Consider the following 20,147-nt stretch of genomic DNA (forward strand, 5'->3'; position numbering starts at 1 on the left):
CAGACTGTACTTATTAGGCCTGTTCAACCATCTTGCTCCTGACATAGTGGCCATAGACTTGATCGGGGCCACAGGTCTCTGGCTCCCAAACCTCCTGCAGGTGCCAGACCACAAGACTTCAATGCCATAATCTCCCCTACATGAGATAGGAGATTCCTATTCCACGCTAAACTACCCCTGCCAGCGCAATCCTTATCCACATCTTTTTCGCAAACTGACACGTGCCCACAACCTGTTTGACACCTGGAGGATTAAACAATCCTACTAGAAAAAGTTTTTTATTCTAATATCTCCCCCCCCCCCCCCCCCCACAAAATGTTCTCTAGACTTGACCACTTTTTTTGTGATGGCCCCTCTCCTACCCAACATAGTGTCAGCATCAGCTGGTCGGGTCATGCCCCCCTGATTCTAGACCTCTCCCTCACCACTGTGTAACCTAAGAAATGTCACTGTAAACTTAATAAATCACTGCTAAATTACCCCAAAACTAAAGATGTACTCTCCCTCGCTCAGACAGAATACATCCAGCTCAGTGTAGGCACTGTCACCAGTCCATACACTCTATGGGAAGCTCACAGTGCGTATTTCAGGGGGCAATGTATTTCAGTCAGCTCCTGTAGAAAGAATGATACCGCTCTCCTGAAATCATCCATACTGGCCAAACTGCAAACAGCTGAGCGCTCCCTAGTTCACTCTTCCATGGTGGCTTGACTGCGGACAATAACCTTGCTACGAAACAGGCTAAAGTCCCTGGAGATGTCCGCTATAGACCAATCCCTCCTATGGGCTAAGCAAAAGTTCTATAAGTTCTCCAAGAGTGTCCCTACTAGACACGCTGGACAACACTAGGCGCACCATCGATATCACCGATATGCTGAACAGAGTATGCAGACCTGCACTGATCCTCAGCCTAGATGCCCAAAAGGCATTTGATAGACTAAGCTGGCCCTACATGTTTGCTACCCTTTCCAAATTTGGGTTTCATGGTCCATTCATATCTTCTCTGTCAGCCCTGTATTCCAACCCTTCATGACCTCATTTACATCCCAGACCTTCCCTATGTCAAACGGTACTAGACAGGGCTGCCTCTCTATCCCCACTCCTATTCATTCTATGTCTGGAACCCTTGGCGGAAGCTATACGGTCTCATCCTGATATCTGAGGGGTTCCAATGCGCCATAGGGAATATAAATTATCCCTATTCACGGATGATATTCTGCTGACACTCACCCACTCTCGCATTTACCTCCCATCCCTACACGCTCTGCTTTCTCGGCTTAGCTCCCTGTCTGCTTGCTAAATCAACACCTCTAAAACGGAAACCTTGCCCTTACATATCCGATCTAACATCCCTGAAAAGCTCATACCCATACCACATCTCTTAAATATCTAGGCATACAAATTACCCCTACCTACTCCTCCCTGTACTCAACTAACTACACACCACTGTTTAAGCACATAAATGCCATGTTAACTTGCTGGAATTTACTTCCAATATCATGGTTAGGCAGAATCAATGTGTTCAAAATGTCGGTCATGCCTAAACTACTATACCTTTTTGAGACCCTGCCAGTTCCCATACCCATGTCTCAACTGAAACTGATCAAACGATGGCTCCTAATATTCATATGGGGGAAGGCACACAGAGTAGCGAGCTCAGTGATCTTCTCTCCCAGAAACCAAGGGGGTCTGGGGGCCCAAGACATTCACAAATATTACCTGGCCTCACATCTTTGTGCAGTGATATCCTGGTCTAGCCTTTCGCCGCCAAATAGGTGGTCGGAGATTGAGATGGGTTCTCTGTTCCCTACTCACCCCTGCTCCCTAATCTAGTTGCCTCCACTGCACCAGGATCCTAAACTTCAAACTACAAGGTTCGCTCTCTGTTCGCCATACCCCCCCCCCCCCCCCCAATGTTCTCTACAACCCTTTAATCCCAGACAGCCTATCCCACATTCAAATGCTTCCCTGGGCTCAAGTGGGTCGTTCCAGCTCCGCCAATTTGCTCATCGAATTACCCGAAAGCTCCCGACCTTTTTGCGGACCTCCAGTCTAAGCACTGGATACCCAACAATTTGTTTTACTCATATCTCCAAGGGAGTCATTACCTATCAACTCTCTCTCTGACCCATACTCTACCTAAACCAACAGCCTTTGAGCTAATTTGTTCCCAAGGCCCCCATCAAATGCGGCTAATATCTACCATATACCAATTACTGCAGGAGTCCTCTCCACTCTCTGAGGACTTACACACTTATATCCGAAAATGGGCCCATATCACCCAAATGCCAAGCTGTCTCCCTCAATGGGCTAAGATATGGACATCAACGTCCAAAGTATCCAGGTGCGTGATGCAGAGACAGACCGCACTTAAAATACTACTCTTCTGGTACAGTACTCCAGAACTACTGCATCATTATGACCCCTCCTTCTCTACTCTTTGTTGGAGATGTGGTAAATCTAGAGGCACCCACTACCACATCTTCTGGCAATGTGAATTAATTGTGCCTTTTTGCTCCATGGTGATGTCGCCAGTGTATATTTGAGCAACCTATTCCGCTGGATCCGTTACATCTCCTTCTCTGTCTCCCCTTTTCTGAATTGGGGAAAGCTTCGAACAAATTAGCCTCCTATATCTTACTGGTCGCCAAGCGAGTTATCCCAATCTGCTGGTTGTCCCCCACCCAAACCCCCCCCCCCCCCCCCCATCTTGGTATCAATTTCTACAGGTTATTGCCGATATACGTAGCATGGAACACATGGAAGCCCAGGTAGGTGATGCAGTGGACAGATTTGATAGAGTTTGGGATTTGTGGGACAAATCTGAGTACGGCATCACACCCCTCAACCCAACATTTCAGTCCCTCATCTTCAGTTTTCAATTACTTCTAGGTTATAGCCCTCTGATTACACCCCTTTTGTATTCCCTTTAATATTGTTACACATTTTGTACTAGATCTGTTTGATGTTACTAAATCTACAATTTTTTATTTCTTTTATTTCAATGTGCCAGATGTTGTTTTCTTTGTATTTTTTTAGTTTCTGTACTATACCATGCTCTATATTCAATATGCAATAAAAAACACAATAAAAAAAAAAAAAAAAAAAACTGAAAGTTGAGGCACAGTGGTCCATAAAAATCTGTTGCCTCATAAGAGTATAGCTCCACCTGTGTTTCATGTAGCAGGAAAATTTGTGAATGACTTTACAGGCAACAACCTTCATTGTTTATTTTTTATATCCTCTTTGTGCTTTTCTCTTTACAGGTGTCTTGTCTGCTCTGAGTCATCAGAAAGACTGTCGGCAAAATTTAAAAGTAAGACGTCATTCAGTTCTTGTTGTTATCAGATGGGGCAGCTTATAGAAACAATAGAGAAACAAAAGAAGAAATTATAGTGCATAGTATATCCTATCTCGGTTATCATTTACTTATTCTGAAAAAATATAGCTGGAATCTAATTGGTTTCAATGAAGGACACACCCACTTTTTTCTAATTGGGCTGAATTCATGTGGCAATGGGGTATATATAGTTTGCTGCATTCAGAGGTAGGTAAACGCTTAGCTGTGGCCAGTTTGTATGGATGCTGAAACTGCAAAAATGCCAATCCTGGACGCACACTCCAGGGTCTTGGACTCTATCCACATGCAACCACTCATGATGGTGGCGGTGCTGGTTATTGATTTGTACAGAGTACAAATCTGACAACTGCTGATGACAGCTGCAGCTGTTCACACATAATGTGTACAGGCAGCGCACTCAACTGTCAGCAAATTTCAGTAGATTAGTACATTCTTTCCAGCAGTTGTAAATACTGCCTGTGCACACTGTGTGCGAGAGCAGCTGTAGGCGATGGCTGTCAGATTTGTACTCTATACAAATCAGTGGGCAGCATGCGCATGGGCAATGTTGACGTCGCGCCAGCTGATCAACATATGAGCTGGAGTAACATTGCATACTGCGCATGCACAGACCGTCTAATACATTATCCAACAGGAGGCAGTATTCGATAGAACACAGGCATCTGCTATGTGGTCATGTGAATGTAGCCTCAAAGCCCAGTATTTACTGCTGTCTAATGCCCTGTACACACGATCGGACTTTCCACCAACAAAACAGTGGAATTTTGTTTGAAGGTTGTTGGTTCCAACTTGTCTTGCATACACTTGGTCACACACATGTTGACCAACAATTACAAACGTGGAAACGTGGTGGCATACAACGTGCGTCGGACTTGTGTACACATGATCGGAAATTCCGACAACAACGTTTTGTTGGTTGAAAATTTGAGAACCTGATACCCAACATTTGTTTGTGGAAAGTAGGACAACAAATGTTCAATGGAGCATACACACGGTCAGAATTTCAGCCAACAAGCTCACATCCAGCATTTGCTGTTGGAAAATCCGATTGTGTGTACGGGGCATTACTGTTTAGAAAGAATTCTCTATACTTATTGTTAGGAACAAAAGTGACAGGATATTATTCCATTGACTGAACCACACTGGCTGTGTTTCAAAAAGACTTTTAGGTGAAATAAACTTTTGTACCAGGCTGCCATTTTCCTAAATGGACAGCAAAGTGATGAGAGGGCTTCCCTTGCTGCTATGGTCCATTCACCACTGCAGGTGATGACAGGGAGTGCAAGGCTCAAAAAAGCATGCCCATAAACTGATCTGCTGGTGGCTGCTCTAGGAGGTGTCCAACTAGGTATTTCTTAGGCAGGGAGGTGAGGATGTTAGTGGGAACACAAGGTACACCGCAATTGTGGTGGATTAGGTCAAGTTCACCAGCAGGTGGTGTTATGACACCCATAGTGGATGAAGTTGGTGCAAAAACAGACTTGTAGGGAGAAGCTGAAGAGGTGTGGTCAAGGTCAAGATACGAGCAGAGGTCATACACGGAGGGTTAGTAGGATAAGAGGTAACAGCAGTCAGAGTCAAGGTCAGACAAGGTTGATCAGGAGAATCCTTAAATGAGCCAAGTAACAACCAGGGATAAGGCAGAGGGAAAAAACAGAGGCAAGTGGAGTCTGTAACAAGAAATCAGGATAAATGTTGGATATGTGGGCAAGCTGAATATCATCCAGTAATCTCTTGTCACTGTTGCTTTAAATAGGGCATTTGGTGGCAGTTCTGGAATTGGACACGCACACACTGGCATGCCAAGTTGTATGCGTCTTTGTGCAAATGAGGATGCTGGTGGAAGTTCCTGGCTTGTGTATTGGTGCACACATGCCTCGTATCTGAGTGGGGTTATGATACAGGCACTCTTCAGTACACATTCAAGAATTTACTCACTTAGATTGGTGGACATTGGAGAAGGGTGGTCAGTGGAAGGGCCCCTTTAAATTGGTGGTCAATAGAGAAGAGCCCCCTTAAGCTCACCTACTTGTTACAATATATTCAGATTGCTTTAGATCCCCCACTGCAGATATACAACTAGGAGGCGGTATCACAGGAGTGCCTAGGCACAGTCATACACCAGGGAAGTGTAGTGCAACTTTCCAGGAAGAATCCCAGACCAAAATATAGATTTCCAGGGTACTACTTAAGCACAATTTACTATTTCTAAAGTTATATCGGAGTAATTTGTAATAGAAAAAATGAGTTTATGTCTTTCTAAAATGATCCACTCCTTATTCCTGACAGATAATGGTTCAAAATCAGAAAAGTGGAAATCCATTACTGGATCCTTTGCAGCACTCAACATTACTAGCATGTCCAGCGCCTGTCCCAAGAGCCAGGATGGCCTTTCACCAACTGCACACCTGGCAGATGGCACCGCTGATCTGATAATAGTACAAAAGTGCAGCACCCTTCAGTTCCTGAAATATCTCAACAGACACACGAATGGCAAGGACCAGGTAAGAGAGATTGTGCTGAGCAGGAGGAAAGCAGAACCGTTTTCTCGTGCTTGTGTTTGCTTTTATACAGTACATACATAGCAACCATCACTGGTATGAATCTTATTGGGTTTGCAAAAAGTAACTGTAGCACTAACCCCCGAAGGAGCTGCTGGTCATTTTTGGACCCACCGCTGCCTTCTCGTTGCACGTCTAGGGGATGTCCCGTGGTAGATGGCCCAGTAACTTGAGACTGACAACAGATCCACTTGAATGGATTTTATTTGCAAACTTCAACCATTGAACAGTCTTTTAACTTGGGATCAGAGGGTTGGGAAGGAATTCAGGTACTCTCAATGTCAAAGTCTATAAACGTTAACCACTTGCTTACTGGGCACTTAAACCCCCCTCCTGCCCAGACCAATTTTCAGCTTTCAGCGCTGATGCACTTTGAATGACAATTGCGCGGGCATACAACACTGTACCCAAATTAAATTTTTATCATTTTTTTCCCCACAAATAGAGCTTTCTTTTGGTGGTATTTAATTACAGCTGGGAGTTTTATTTTTTGCTAAACAAACAAAAAAAGATGCAAAATAAAAAAAATCATGTTTAACCACCTCGCGCCCGCCCTATAGCCGAATGACGGCCGTAGAGCAGGCGCTTTTGTCCGGGTGGCCGTCCCTGGACGTCCTGTTGTTTACTTCCGCAATGCGCGCCGCCACGGGCATGCATCGCGGAAGTTCTGTGTTCGCCGTGTCCCCCGGGGACAGGCAAACACAGATTGCTGTAAACGGCCAATCACAGCGGCCGTTTACAGCGCGATCGGCGTGCCCAATGGGAGATGATCTCATATGTAAACATATGAGATCATCTCTCAGCGCCGCTCTCCCTCCTCCCACAGACAGAGTGTGAGAGGGGAGAGATGAACGGCTGCAGTAGCAGCCGTTATGCTTTGCTTCGAGTTAAAAAAAAAAGTAAAAAAAAAAGTGCCATCCTGCCCCAGCAGTGCCATCCTGCCCCAGTGCCATCCTGCCCCAGTGCCATCCGCCCCAGTGCCACCTGCCCCCAGTGCCATCCACCCCAGTGCTACCTGCCCCCGTGCCATCCACCCCAGTACTACCTGCCCCCAGTGCCACCTGCCCCCCAGTGCCATGTGCCACCTGCCCCCCAGTGCCATTTGCCCCCAGTGCCATTTGCCCCCAGTGCCATTTGCCCCCAGTGCCATCTGTCATCAGTGCCACATAGTGCCATCTGTCATCAGTGCCACGTATTAGTGCCATCTGTCATCAGTGCCACGTATCAGTGCCATTTGTCATCAGTGCCACCTGTCAGTGTCACGTGCCATCTGTTGTCAGTGTCACGTGTCATCAATGCCACTTATCAGTGCCATCTGTCATCAGTGTCACACGTCATCGGTGCCATGTATTAGTGCCATCTGTCATCGGTGCCACGTATAAGTGCCACGTGTCATCAGTGCCACGTATTAGTGCCATCTGTCATCAGTGCCACGTGTCATCAATGCCACGTAAAAGTGTCATCATTGCCACATATCAGTGCCATCTGTCATCAGTGTCATTGTCCTGGTGCTTCAAAAGTGTAATAAATAGTCAACAAGTTAGATGTGTAATTTATGTTCCTAGAACACATGATGGCGCTACCTGCATGTTGAGCCTCTCTATGTGGCCAGACTGTGAAAAAGTCCCACACATGAGGTATTGTAATACTCAGGAGGAGTAGCAGAATTTTTTGGGGGTTTCATTTGTGGTATACACATGCCATGTGAGAGAAATAACCTATTACAATGACAATTTTGTGGAGAAAAAAAAAATGAAAAATCTTAATTTTGCAAAGAATTGTGGGAAAAAAATGACAACATCAAAAAGCTCACCATACCTCTTACTAAATACATTGGAATGTCTACTTTCCAAAAAGGGGTCATTTGGGGGGTATTTGTACTTTCCTAACTTGTTCGGGTCACAAGAAGCGAGATAGGCCACCAGTACATCAGATGTGATCAATTTTGTGCGATTCGCACCACAGCTTGTAGACTCTTTAACTTTCACAAAGACCAAATAATATCCACTAATTTGGGTTATTTTTACCAAAGATATGTAGCAGTATAAATTGTGGCCAAAATTTATGAAGAAAAATTAATAATTTGCATAATTCTGTCACAGAAACAAAGAAATATGCGTTTTTTTTCAAAATTTTCGGTCTTTTTTCATTTATAGCGCAAAAAATAAAAACCCCAGAGGTGATCAAATACCACCAAAAGAAAGCTCTATTTGTGGGAAAAAAGGACAAAAAATTCATTTGGGTACAGTGTTGCATGACTGAATAATTGTCATTCAAAGTGTGAGAGCACCGAAAGCTGAAAATTGGTCTGGGCAGAAGGGTGTTTAAGTGCCCAGTAAGCAAGTGGTTAATAGTTTGTTATAAAATTTTGCTAAAATTTTGCAATTTTGAAGCGGCACTGATAGGCTGCGCTGGTGGGCACTGATAGGCTGCACTGGTGGGCACTGATAGGCATAGTTAAGGCGGCACTAATAGGCACAGATAAGGTGTCACCGATAGGCACAGATAAGGCAGTACTGATGGGCACAGATAAGGCGGCACTGATGGGCAAAGATGGGCACAGATAAGATGGCACGGATGGGTGGCAAGGATGGGTGGCACGATGGGTGGCACGCAGGGGCACTGATAGGTACCACTGATGGATGGGCACTGATAGGTGGCACTGATAGGTGGCTCTGATAGGTGGCACTGCTGGGCACTGGTAGATGACACTGATGGGCACGGATATGTGGCACTGGGGTGCAGCACCGTTGAGGCAGATTGTGGGCACTGATGGGTGGCACTATGGGCACTGCTGGGTGGCACTATGGGCACTGACGGGGGCACTTATTTATTCCTGAGGTGGCAGGGGGCAGGTGGGCACTGGTAAGCTGGCTGTGATCGGCTCTTTTTTTTTTCTCCTCGCGCTGTCAGCGCAAGGAGGAAAAATAGCCGATTACCGGCTCCGTTGTATCACATGATCAGCTGTCATTGGCTGACAACTGATCACGTGGTAAGGGGTCAGGATCAACCCCTTGCTCAGATCCGTGATTAGGCGAGTCTCAGACTCGCCGATCACAGAGCGCGCCGCGCGTGCCCCTCAGGGGGCGCGCAGGCCGCTCGTGCACGGGACTACGTCAATAGACGTAGTCCCGGCAAAGGAGGTCCGCGCTGTAGCCGTCATTTGGCTATAGCGCGGATCTCTAGTGGTTAAGGAACTTGCTTACTTTGACTGCATCCAGAGAATAGCCATTCGCAGCTGGATGAGCACTCAGGTTGGACAGTCCCTCTCTCACAAGGCCTAGCAGCCAACAAGGTACTTACTCAGGAACTAAGTCTTTATCACAGACGACATTGCAGAACACATGGGGAAACTAAGCTGTAGAACACTTGTAGGATACCTGGATCTTTCAGCCCACTTGGCAATATCCACAAGACCGGATTCTCTCGGTTACTTCAGCCCTTCCTCTTGTTAAGAAAACCAAACTCACACGTGGTGTTCTAAAGAGTCCTCCCCTGGAATACTTCAAGTCCAATGGGTCTCTCCCGGACCGGAGACGGCACCCATCCACCTCAGAATCCTTCCTTAGTTTCCATGCCTTGGGCTAGCCAGCCCCAAGACATCAAAGTCGGGTGGAACCGCACCCCAGGCCATAGTCTTAATGGGGGCTGGTCAGGAGGACCAGGACCATGTAATCAGCACAGCATACTGGACCGAAACCCCGAACCACGTGACGTCCGTATCTTAAATACCCTCTCCCAGAGGGCACAGCGAGAGGGCCACTCCCCCCGACCTGACTCCGAAAGAAAGTAACTTAAGTGCCTGACCAGATCATAGTTCCACGCCTGCCAACAGAGACCGTGCCCCCCCCCCCCCCCCCCCCCCCAGGCTGAACATTTCACAGTCCGGTCAGACTGACACAGAAGTCAAATTTAGACAAATAGACCCAAACCAAACTGTAGTTTGGGTAAAGTTAAATTTTGAAAAACATAGCGCGTGCGTGCTCTTCAGGAGCCCGCCGCTACATTGCTATCTCTGATATTAATCTTTTTATGTTTTTAAAGTGGAAAACTATATTGGCTCAAATGTGAAAATGCAGTTTGTTTTACTGCCACTAGGGAGTGTTATTACTGTTGAATGGATATTTGCAGAGACAAGTATAGGTTCAAATATCTGTAGAGAGGTCCTCATATGAAATGTTTAGGGCCAGTTCACACCACATGCAGACCAGTGCATTTTTTCCTCCATCAGAAACACATGGAAAGTAGGTTATATGGTTTTCAATGGCATAGTTCCAGTGCGTTCCAGAACAAAAAAGTAGAACATGCTGCATTTTTCTTGCGCTAGACTGTACTGGAATGCTGTAAAAAGCATCCAAAACACACTGGAACGCACATGGTCTTATTTAGGGCTGGTTCACACCACAAAAACGCACTCCAGATCCACTCTGAATGCATTTCTGCGTGCACGTTTTTGATGCGTTTTGGTGCGTTTTTGATGTGTTTCCGGATGCATTCAAGGTGCCTTTTGTCTTCTTTTTTCCTGTTTTTGTTTCCCCCCACTATACTAGGGTCCAGTGCATTTTTGATGTGTTTCCGGATGCATTCCAGGTGGCTTTTTTCCTGCCCCCCCCCCCCCCACTTTACTAGGGTCCAGTGCATTTTTGATGCATTCCAGTGTGGTTTAGTGCATTATTGATGCGTTTTACTGCGTTCCAGTACTGTCCAGTGCAGGAAAAATGCAGCATGTTCTACTTTATTTTCTGGAACTGAAAAGCCCTTGAACTGACTGCACTGGTGTGAACTATGTGATTGGAAACCATATAACCTACTTTCCGTGTGTTTTTGATGCAGAGCAAAAACGTGTGGTGTGAACTGGCAGTTAAGGTTAAGAAAAAGACAAAAAATAAAAAAAGCACTGGCTTGCATCAAAAACGCATCAAAAATGCACCAAAAAAGAATCAAAAACGCAAATGCAGAAAAGCATCTGGACTGCGTTTCTATGGTGTGAACTGGCCCTTAAGCCCCATACATACTATTAGATTTTCTGCAGATTTTTGTCTTCAGATTTACCAAAACCATATAATATGAGGTCAAACCTTAAGAGTTTCAATTTGTATGCAATCAGGCAGGCCCTTGCACTACATGGTTTTGGTAAATCTGAAGATGAAAATCTGCATAAAATCTATCAGTGTGTATGGGGTCTAAGTCTGTACTGTTTGAAAAGGAGGATAGTTCTGTTGCTTGTGTAGACCAAAGTGACAAGTTCTATTGATAGCCCACCTCCACCCATCTATAGATGCATAGCTGCACTCATAGGCGTGCCCAGCCTAAGGCATTAGGGTGTACACCCCAAAGCTCAAACACACACACATCTCTCTCTGCAGCCTCAGCTGCACTGAACAGTGAATGAATGTACTCTGAGTTGAGTAGCTTCCTGTTCTTTCACAGCCTGAAGCATAGTAAACAGTTTACTATGCTTCAATTGTGAATAAACACAGTGAGTGTGTTAACCATGTTCATTTAGAAAAGGAAGGGGCCGGTAAATGACATTTTGAATAGCCCCTTCCCATGCTCTCCATCCTGAAACATCCCCCGCAGGAGCCAGGGGAGTGGAGAGAAGCAGCACTGTGGTGGCGGCCCAACACAGGGGGAAGCCCCAGGGGGAATTAGCACTGCACAGAGTGATTAGGGTGTACCCAGGCACACCTGGCACACTCCCTGTGCACGCCTATGACTGCACTGTGCTCCCCTTTCCACCCTGTTCACCTCCCGGAGCCTTTTCTCTGTGTAAGCTCCATGTCTGTCAAAACTTACAAAATAAGTAATAAAAAAACATTGCATTTAACTAAAGTTGGATGAAGCCCTTGTCATAGCTGTAGGCCGTTTACATACCTCCCGAAGCCTGGACATGCTGTCTTGTTGCTAGGACAATGCTAAGACACTCCCAGCAGTTGCTACTCGCCCCCACCATCACAGGAAAGTGGTCTCTTACATGCATAGGCAGTTTTTTAGTAAAGGTGAACTAAGCCTTTAATGACCTTCCCTCTTCGGCCATATTACAGTGTTTGGCAGTTAGGAGGAAGGGGGGTAGCAGGTAAGATGCTCGCCAATATTCAGGTGTAGCAGATATTTTCAAAGACCCAAAAAAAAACAGAACAGCGGGGTAGCAAAGAAACACTGAGTATCCTTTTATTATAGCCAATAGTGATTTGTATGTACAGTACTTTATTTGCAAAGTGAAAACGTCTCTATCATTTAATTAGTGTTTCTTTAGGGAGAAACTCTACATAAAAATAAAAGATAAAATGTGGTCCATTTGTTGCATTCACACATGGGTCTCCAAACTATGGCCCTGCAGTTGTTCAGGAACTTCAATTCCCATCATGCCTAGTCATGTCTGTGAGTGTGAGAGTTTTACAATGCCTCATGGGATGTGTAGTTCCGCAACAGCTGGAGGGCCGTAGTTGGGATATCCCTGCTGCGAATCATTATATTTTCATCTAGAACTAGCATATGTGATTGTGACTACCTCTGTCTTACTGGCCTACTGAATGAGAGTACTTGGAAGTTAAATGACCACAGCTCTGTAATCATTAGTATATCATTAAATATGTTTTTAAATTAAAGCAGTGTAAGTACCCAAATTTGACCTGGTATCAGCTTCTTGTCGTCCCTGTACTGCAGAGCTTAGACTGGAAATGGGGAAGAGATCCATAAGTGTTATTGAATTTGCAAGGGAAGAAGCTGTGTAAATGTCAGAACTGGATGGACAGAAATGCAAATTGTTTGGCAGGCAAAGCAGCTCTCGGATTTATATTTAATCTGTGTGATTGGCGGTATGCCTGGAATTTGGCCAATTAGGCATCACCGTACTACACGATGCTGTCATAAAAAGTATATATGTCAACACAGGGCTTCAGAGGCTGCTACTAAAAGTGTTGGAAAGGGCCCCATACAGTATATTATATTGGGGGGGGGGGATCACAACTAAATATAATGTGAATATAAAAACTAAAAGGCAAAATGTAATCAAACAATATAAAAAAGTCCATATGTAATGATACCTGAATGTATTTTGATGTATTATTATTATCATAATATCTCATAATTGATTCCTGCTCTGACAGTTTGCTTTTCCCAACGTGGAAGTCCATCGGATACACGCCATGCGCTTTACCCCCGAGCAGCTTGATGACGAGGAGATAGTGCGGCGTCAGAAACGCATGTTTGTCTGCCCCTGTGGGGAGGAGTCGGTCGCCAGCACGTGGAACTGTGATGGAGAAATTTTGGATTGTGCCCAGCTCAGCATCAGGTCAGAAACGGGAAATCAGGCTTGCACGCCTTCAGTGCACGAAGTTCAGCATTTTTTCCTGGCCAACATTTTGTAACCTACCCAACAGATCTATCCCCTCTGATAGAGGGCAGGGTCCACTGAGAATAAACATAGACCTGAGTTTGTCTTCAGATCTGCACAAAAATGCATAGATTTATGCAATAAACGCTTATTGCATTTTTTTTTTTTTTTACCACAAATATGTAGAAGAATACGTATCGGCCTAAACTGAGGAAAACTTTTTTTTTTATATATATATATATATATATATATATATATATATTTGCTATTATAGCAAAATGTAAAAAATGTTTTGTTTTTTTAAATTATCGTTCTTTTTTTGTTTATAGCGCAAAAAATAAAAACTGCAGGGGTGATCAAATACCACCAAAAGAAAGCTCTATTTGTGGGAAAAAAATGGCGTCAATTTTGTTTGGGAGCACGACCGCAAAATTGTCAGTTAAAGCAACGCAGTGCCGAATCACAAAAAGTGCTCTGGTCTTTGGCCAGCAAAATGGTCTGGGGCTTAAGTGGTTAAAGAAGTCACGCTGGGATCGGTTTCAAAGTCGCACAAACGGCACGTGACTTTTAAGTCATGGCAGTTTGAACCACGCCTTAGGCTGCTTTCACACTGCTCCATTGCAAAAATGTGGCAAATACGCATGTGTGTTTTTGCCACAGTGCATTGCATTTGTTATGCGTTTTTACTATGTTTTATGAATCCGAAAGAAACAAATTTTTCTGTCGTGCACATGAGTGCATCTCATTGTAATTTGAGCTTCAGCTATTGAGCTCTGTAAAAATAAAAAGAGGCATTTCTCAGCAAGTTAGATCAGCCTGTGAAAATGAGTCTCTACAGTTTCACCTGCTGACTAAAATTGGGATAAAATATTCCAGTGCAGTGCTTATATTTACCTAACGGTTAAATCTAGTTTTTATTTTTTTTGTAGTCTTGAACATAAAATATACACAAAAACACATTCCCTTTCAGTTGGAGGTGGTCTCATTGTCTCATTCTTATCCATTGTAGGGTACATCATCAGCTCATCCAGCTCTTCGCCCGGGGAATTGAAGACAAGGCAAGCAGATAAGCCTGACCGCTATGTCCGCCGTGATGGGTGGAGCCCATTTGTGATGACACGCCAGTGTTCAGAACAGAAGGAATGATTTTTTGCTGCTAGCTCAGTACGGTGCCGACTGGACGAACTCTTCACACTGCCATGCACTTTAAACCACTGCCAGAGATCTCCCATTTACTTTATGAACTTTGGCAAATGCAGAATTTTATCAATATTTATCTGTTATACCCCATAATGGGGCACCAGTTATAGCTACATGTTGTTGATTTATAAACAGAAAACCAATATGACAAGCCTGGAGCTTGAGTGAACTATTTATGTTTGTAAAGGAGCAGCATTGAATTCATGACAAACGTTAATTTTCCTGGACTAAATTTTCTGGAGCAAAACCTTCCTACAATGGGCATTGTACAGTCAGAGTTACCTGCAGGCTGTAAAGAACTATTGTGAGGTCTGTGAATGTATATAAATGGTGCTTCTGAGATGACTGGATTTAGTTCATTAAAATTCCTTTACTTTAAATCGACTCAAGTGCTTTCTTGTGTCAGCATTAAAGTGATTATTTCCAAGCTAAGAGCGTGCCCTTGCGGTGGCAGAAAAGTGGTTGAAGACCAACATATGTCAGCATAAAGATGGTTTATTACTATAGAGCAGCCATTCTCAACCAGCTTTGCTCCAGAGGCCGCTAGGGGTGCCTTGGGCTGTAACTGATTGACCTCCTACTTGATAGTGCCTGCAAAGTTCCAGGGCCAACACCACTAGGCAGACCTGGCAGCATGACACCAATGACTTTTGTACTGTCTGTAAGGATGGCCTTCTGGACACCACTGTAAGGCACTTTTGACACTGACTGGTCAGTTTTTCAGGCGGACCTAATCGGACCATCCATAGCTCTCTGTGGAGTGGTGGATCTGACACTCGCCAGCACCTGATCCGATCCTGTCTGCTAAATACAGACCTATGGGGGAATTCGTTCCCTAACCGTCCGGCGATCAGATGACAGATGGAAATGGACAAGCGGTCCATTTCCATCCGACTGCGCCATAGAGAACAGCGGGCTGTGTCCGCTCTGCACAGCGGGCTGTGCCCGCTCTGCACAGCGGAGCAGGCACCAATTTGTCATCCGCCTGCTCAGTGGAGATCAATGGAGAGATCCCCCGCTGAGCTTTAGGATGTGCTTGATGGAGTCCACCCTGCCTGACAGGGGCCTGAGGCCAGGTTCATGCTGGTGTGACAAATGCTCCAACATTGGGAGCTCATGTCGCATGATGTGTGAAAATAAATGTTTCCCTATGGGAGCCGTCTTAACTGGTCTGACACAAGTCGGTCCGACTTTGAAAATGCTCCCTGCACTACTTTGGTCAAACTTTGATCCTACTTCAGCCCATTGAATATCATTGAAGTCAGATCAAATTCGGATTGCCGTCTTGCCTGTTCCAACTTTGGCATGTGATTTGTGCTGATGATCTTGAGGGGGAACTCCACGCCAAATTTTAACTAAAAAAACAGAATGGGTTCCCCCCCCAAGGGCATACCAGGCCCTTCACTCTGATATGGATTTCAAGAAGAATCCCCCCTACGCCGAATAAACGGCGTAGGAGTCCGCCCAAAACCCATACCAGACCTTTATCCAAGCGCGCAGCCCGGCCAGTCAGGAAAGGGGGTGGGGACGAGCGAGCGCCCCCCCCCCTAAACCATGCCCTCAACATGGGGGGGTGGGTGCTTTGGGGCAGGGGGCACACTATGGCCCCCCCACCCCAAAGCACCTTGTCCCCATGTTGATGAGGACAAGGGCCTCTTCCCGACAACCCTGGCCATTGGTTGTCGGGGTCTGCAGGGGCCTTATCAGAATCCGGGAGCCCCTTTTAATAAGGGGGCCCCCAGATCCCAGCCCTGCACCATATGTGAATGAGTATTGGGTACATCGTACACCTACCCATTCACCTGGGGCAAAAAAGTATCAATTAAAAAAACACACTAGACGGGTTTTTAAAGTAATTTTATTAGGCAGCTCCAGGGGTCTCTTCTGACTTGGGGGGGTCTATTCCCGAAATGTCTCCACTCTCTTCAGCCTCTTCTCTCACTCTTTGGTGTCTTCTGCCGGGCTCCTCCGCTGCCTTCTGCTCTTTTGCCCGCTTTTTTGCCATCGTTGGCTGGTCTTCTTCCAATGTTGACACGACGCTCTCTCCCGATGTAATGCCGCGTGCGAGGTGCGCAACGACTTATATAGGCATGGAGTGTGGTCACCGGGTGATGTCATCCGTTGACCCATGTCACGGCCCCATAATGCCCCTGGCGGTGACGGAGAAGACCGGGCCAACGCTAGCAAAAGAGTGGGCAAAAGAGCAGAAGAAAGCGGAGGAGCCCGGCAGAAGACCCCTGGAGAGCGGAAGAAGGGGCCGGAGAGTGGGAGAAGAGGCTGGAGAGAGCGGAAAAGTAGGAAGAGACCCCCCAAGTCAGAAGAGACCCCTGGTGCTGCCTAATAAATTACTTTAAAAACATGTCTAGTGGCGCTTTCTCGTCCCCACCCCCTTTCCTGACCGGCCAGGATGCGTGCTCGGATAAGGGTCTGGTATGGAGTTTTTCACGGGACCCCCACACCTTAAAATCCTTCCCGGACCAAAGGACCTGGTATGTTCTTGGAGGGGGAACCCATGCTGGTTTTGTATTTAAAATTTGGCGTGGAGTTCCCCCTCAAGATTCATACCAAACACAGCGCCTGGTATTGGTGGGGATCCAAGTCGGATCCCCGTTCATTAAAGTCGGACGCGTCTCTGACTTCAAGTCGCAGGGCAAAGTCGGATCCAAAGTAAGACAAGTGTCGCGTCGCACCAATGTGAACCCAGCTTTAGGCCAAACAGTATTCAGCCACATGTCTTGGGCAAAAAAAAATTCAATTAGCGTATATTTATTGGTTTGCGCAAAAGTTATACCATCTACAAACTATGGTATATTTACTGGAATTTACGCAGCTTTTTGTTTGACTGTCTATCTCATTTCTTGAGGTGCTAAAATGGTAGGGAAATACAACCCCCCCCCCCCCCCCCCAAATTTACATTTTAAACAAAATTGTTACTGAAATTATATATTGCTCACATATGCCATGAGTATATGTGGAATTATAACCCAAAAAAACATTCTGCTGCTTCTCCTTAGTACGGGGATACCAGATGTGTGAGACTTTTTGGGAGCCTAGCCGCGTACAGGACCCTTAAACCAATCGCCGCCTTCAGGCTTTCTAAGAGCGTAAATTGCTTATTTTACTTTCTTATTACCTATCACAGTTTTGAAGGCCATGAAATTTCAAGATAGCACACCCCCCACCCCCAAATGACCTAATTTTGCAAAGAAGACACCCCAAGGTATTTGCTAAGAAGCAAGGTGAGCATTTTGCAGATCTCTCTTTTTTGTCACAAAGTTTTGAAAATTGGGAAAAGAAAAAGAAAAAACATTTTTTCCCTTTTCTTTCTTCATTTTCCAAAACAAATGAGAATTGCAAAATACTCACTATGCCTCTTAGAAAATACCTTGGGGTGCTTACTTTCCGAAAAGGGATCATTTTGGGGAGTTCTGTGCTATCTGGGCATTTCATGGCCTCCGAAACTGTGATAGGTAGTGAGGAAGTGAAATAAGCCAATTTACGCCTTTAGAAAGCCTGAAGGCAGTGATTGGTTTTCGGGGTCCTGTACTTAGCTAGACTAACAAAGTCTCACACATGTGGAATCCCCGTACTCAGGAGAAGCAGCAGAATGTTTCTTGGGGTGTAATTTCACATATACCCATGGCATGTTTGAGCAATATATAATTTAAAATCAAAATACATTTTTGTAATTTTCCCAAAACTTGTGGCAAAATATAAAATATTCCATGGACTCAACATCAGTCGCGGAAGCCGAGTGGGGTGCACAGCCGAGTGGGGCCCACACAGGGCCGATCCCAGGTGGGTGCGCGGGGTGCAGTGCACCCGGGCGCCAGAGAGGTGGGGGCACTGAAGCTCCAGAGTGCTCCCCTCCCTCCTCCTCTCCTTGTCCAGAGGCGGCTCTCTCCGTCTGTCACCGCTGTGTTTCCTGATGAAGCCCGTCCCCCCCTCCCTCCTCCTGTCAGAGAAGGGAAGCAGCTGGAGATCGGAGCGGCTGTCTCTTTGTGGATGGGGACCAGCTGTGCAGTGATGTCGCTGGGGGTGTCCGGGCCTGACATATGTTCTCCTCCTCCTCACTGTGTCTATCTCCTGCCTGCTGTGATCTGTTCACCCGGGCCGTGCGGCTGCACATTGTCCTCTCCAGCTGCCGCTGGGTGTTTTGTCCTGGTGGGCAGGGTCTGTAATAATGGAGGGGGGTTTGACCTGGTGGGTGGATCTGTAATAATGGGAGGGGGGTTGTCCTGGGGGGGTCTGTAATAATGGGGGGGGGGTTCTATACGGATGGAGGGGGTCTGTACTGAGGAAGGCCTGTACTGAGGGAGGGGTTTATACTTAGTGAGGGGTCTGCACTGACGGAGGAGGGTCTAGTTAGTGAAGGGGGGTCTGTACTGAGGGGTAACTATAGTTGGTGGAGTGGGGGTGACACCATGTTTTATCGCACCTAGTGACACCAACCCTAGTGACGCCACTGCAGCTGCGGGCTCTTCTCCCCCCCCCCCCCCCCCCGTCCTCCTTACGCATGCTGCTGTACTAGTGAGCGGCGCTTGCCAGCACAGCCGCCCACTATATTTCTTTCCCCGCCTTCATATCAGCCAGGGAAGAAATAGAATAGAAAAAGGAGCAGAGAAGAGGATTGTGGGACATGTTCAGGGGAACCGTTGCTGTATCGCTGGCTCAGGTGAGAGGACCGATCAGCCATTATCTACTAACGTCCATAGGAACTGCAGTCTCAGACCATCTCCTGTATCATGTCCGCAGTCTCTGACCATCTCCTGTACTATGAATGCAGTCTCTGACTGTCTCCTGTATTATGTTTGCAGTCTCTGACCATCTCATGTATTATGTCTGCAGTCTCTGTCCATCACCTGTACCATTTCTGCAGTGTCTGACCATCTCTTGTATAATGTCTGCAGTCTCTGACCATATCCTGTATTATGTCTGCAGACTCTGATCATCTCTTGTATCATGTCTGCAGTCTTTGACCGTCTCCTGTACTATGTCTGGGGGTTCTTTGCAACAGACTCTGTAACAGAAGCCCTCTCTGTGTGCATCAGAGACTCCCCTGCAGATCTCAGTGTACGCTCTTCCTGTATTTTCTTTATTGTTAAAAGATCATGGGAGGATCCCAGGGTAACGAAGACTTCTTAGGGGTGTATCTCTGTGTTTGAGTTGTTGCCATTCAAACATTTGTAAAGGGGAGGGGTTGGTAAGATGACAACGCCCATGTGGGGGCACCATAAATATTTCTGCACCCAGGCGTCTGTGACCCTAGGACCCACAGTAGGGTGCCCATGTGGGATTGTCCCTCAGTTTAGATGTGTCCCGTGTCCTGGGCACCTTCATTCTGGGACAATACAGTGTCCCAGAATGAAATAAGGACACATAGCCACCTTAATAAAAACTGCCAAACTGTTTGTTAGGGCCGCCCTGCCTCGCATCTAGCAACCAGTGACGTCATTGGCAGAGTCAGTCAGAGGCTGAGCGTTGCAAGGGCCACCTTACCCAGAGCTGCCCTGCGCAGCGCTTCGAGCCCACCCACCTCCTCTGCTTCTCTGCCTCCGGCCGCAGTAGCAATGAGAGAGCAGCAGCTAGAGCCCTGTCCAGAGCAAGCATCTGTATCTCCTCCTCCAGCGGCATTCTGCAGTGCAGATCCACGGCAGAATGTGCTCAGTGCCAGCCAGTCCCGGGTCGA

The 20,147-nt window shown here is 46.2% G+C and overlaps 1 protein-coding gene across 2 annotated transcripts in view; it reads left to right on the plus strand.

Annotated features, from left to right (window-relative positions):
• Positions 1-14,838, plus strand: part of LOC143977694 (ceramide kinase-like) — a 70,561-nt gene extending 55,723 nt beyond the window's left edge. For both annotated transcript variants that reach the window (XM_077478798.1, XM_077478799.1), the window contains exons 10-13: positions 3,267-3,316; positions 5,651-5,865; positions 13,032-13,216; positions 14,268-14,838. In XM_077478798.1, coding sequence (XP_077334924.1) covers positions 3,267-3,316; positions 5,651-5,865; positions 13,032-13,216; positions 14,268-14,328 — 511 coding nt within the window. In that variant the 3' untranslated portion in view covers positions 14,329-14,838. The remainder of the gene's footprint in view (positions 1-3,266; positions 3,317-5,650; positions 5,866-13,031; positions 13,217-14,267) is intronic.
• Positions 14,839-20,147: the final 5,309 nt, after the last annotated feature.

This window comes from Lithobates pipiens, unplaced genomic scaffold (assembly GCF_037356315.1).
Source record: "Lithobates pipiens isolate NorthernLeopardFrog02 unplaced genomic scaffold, aLitPip1_a1.2 Scaffold_1, whole genome shotgun sequence".
Lineage (NCBI taxonomy): Eukaryota > Metazoa > Chordata > Amphibia > Anura > Ranidae > Lithobates > Lithobates pipiens.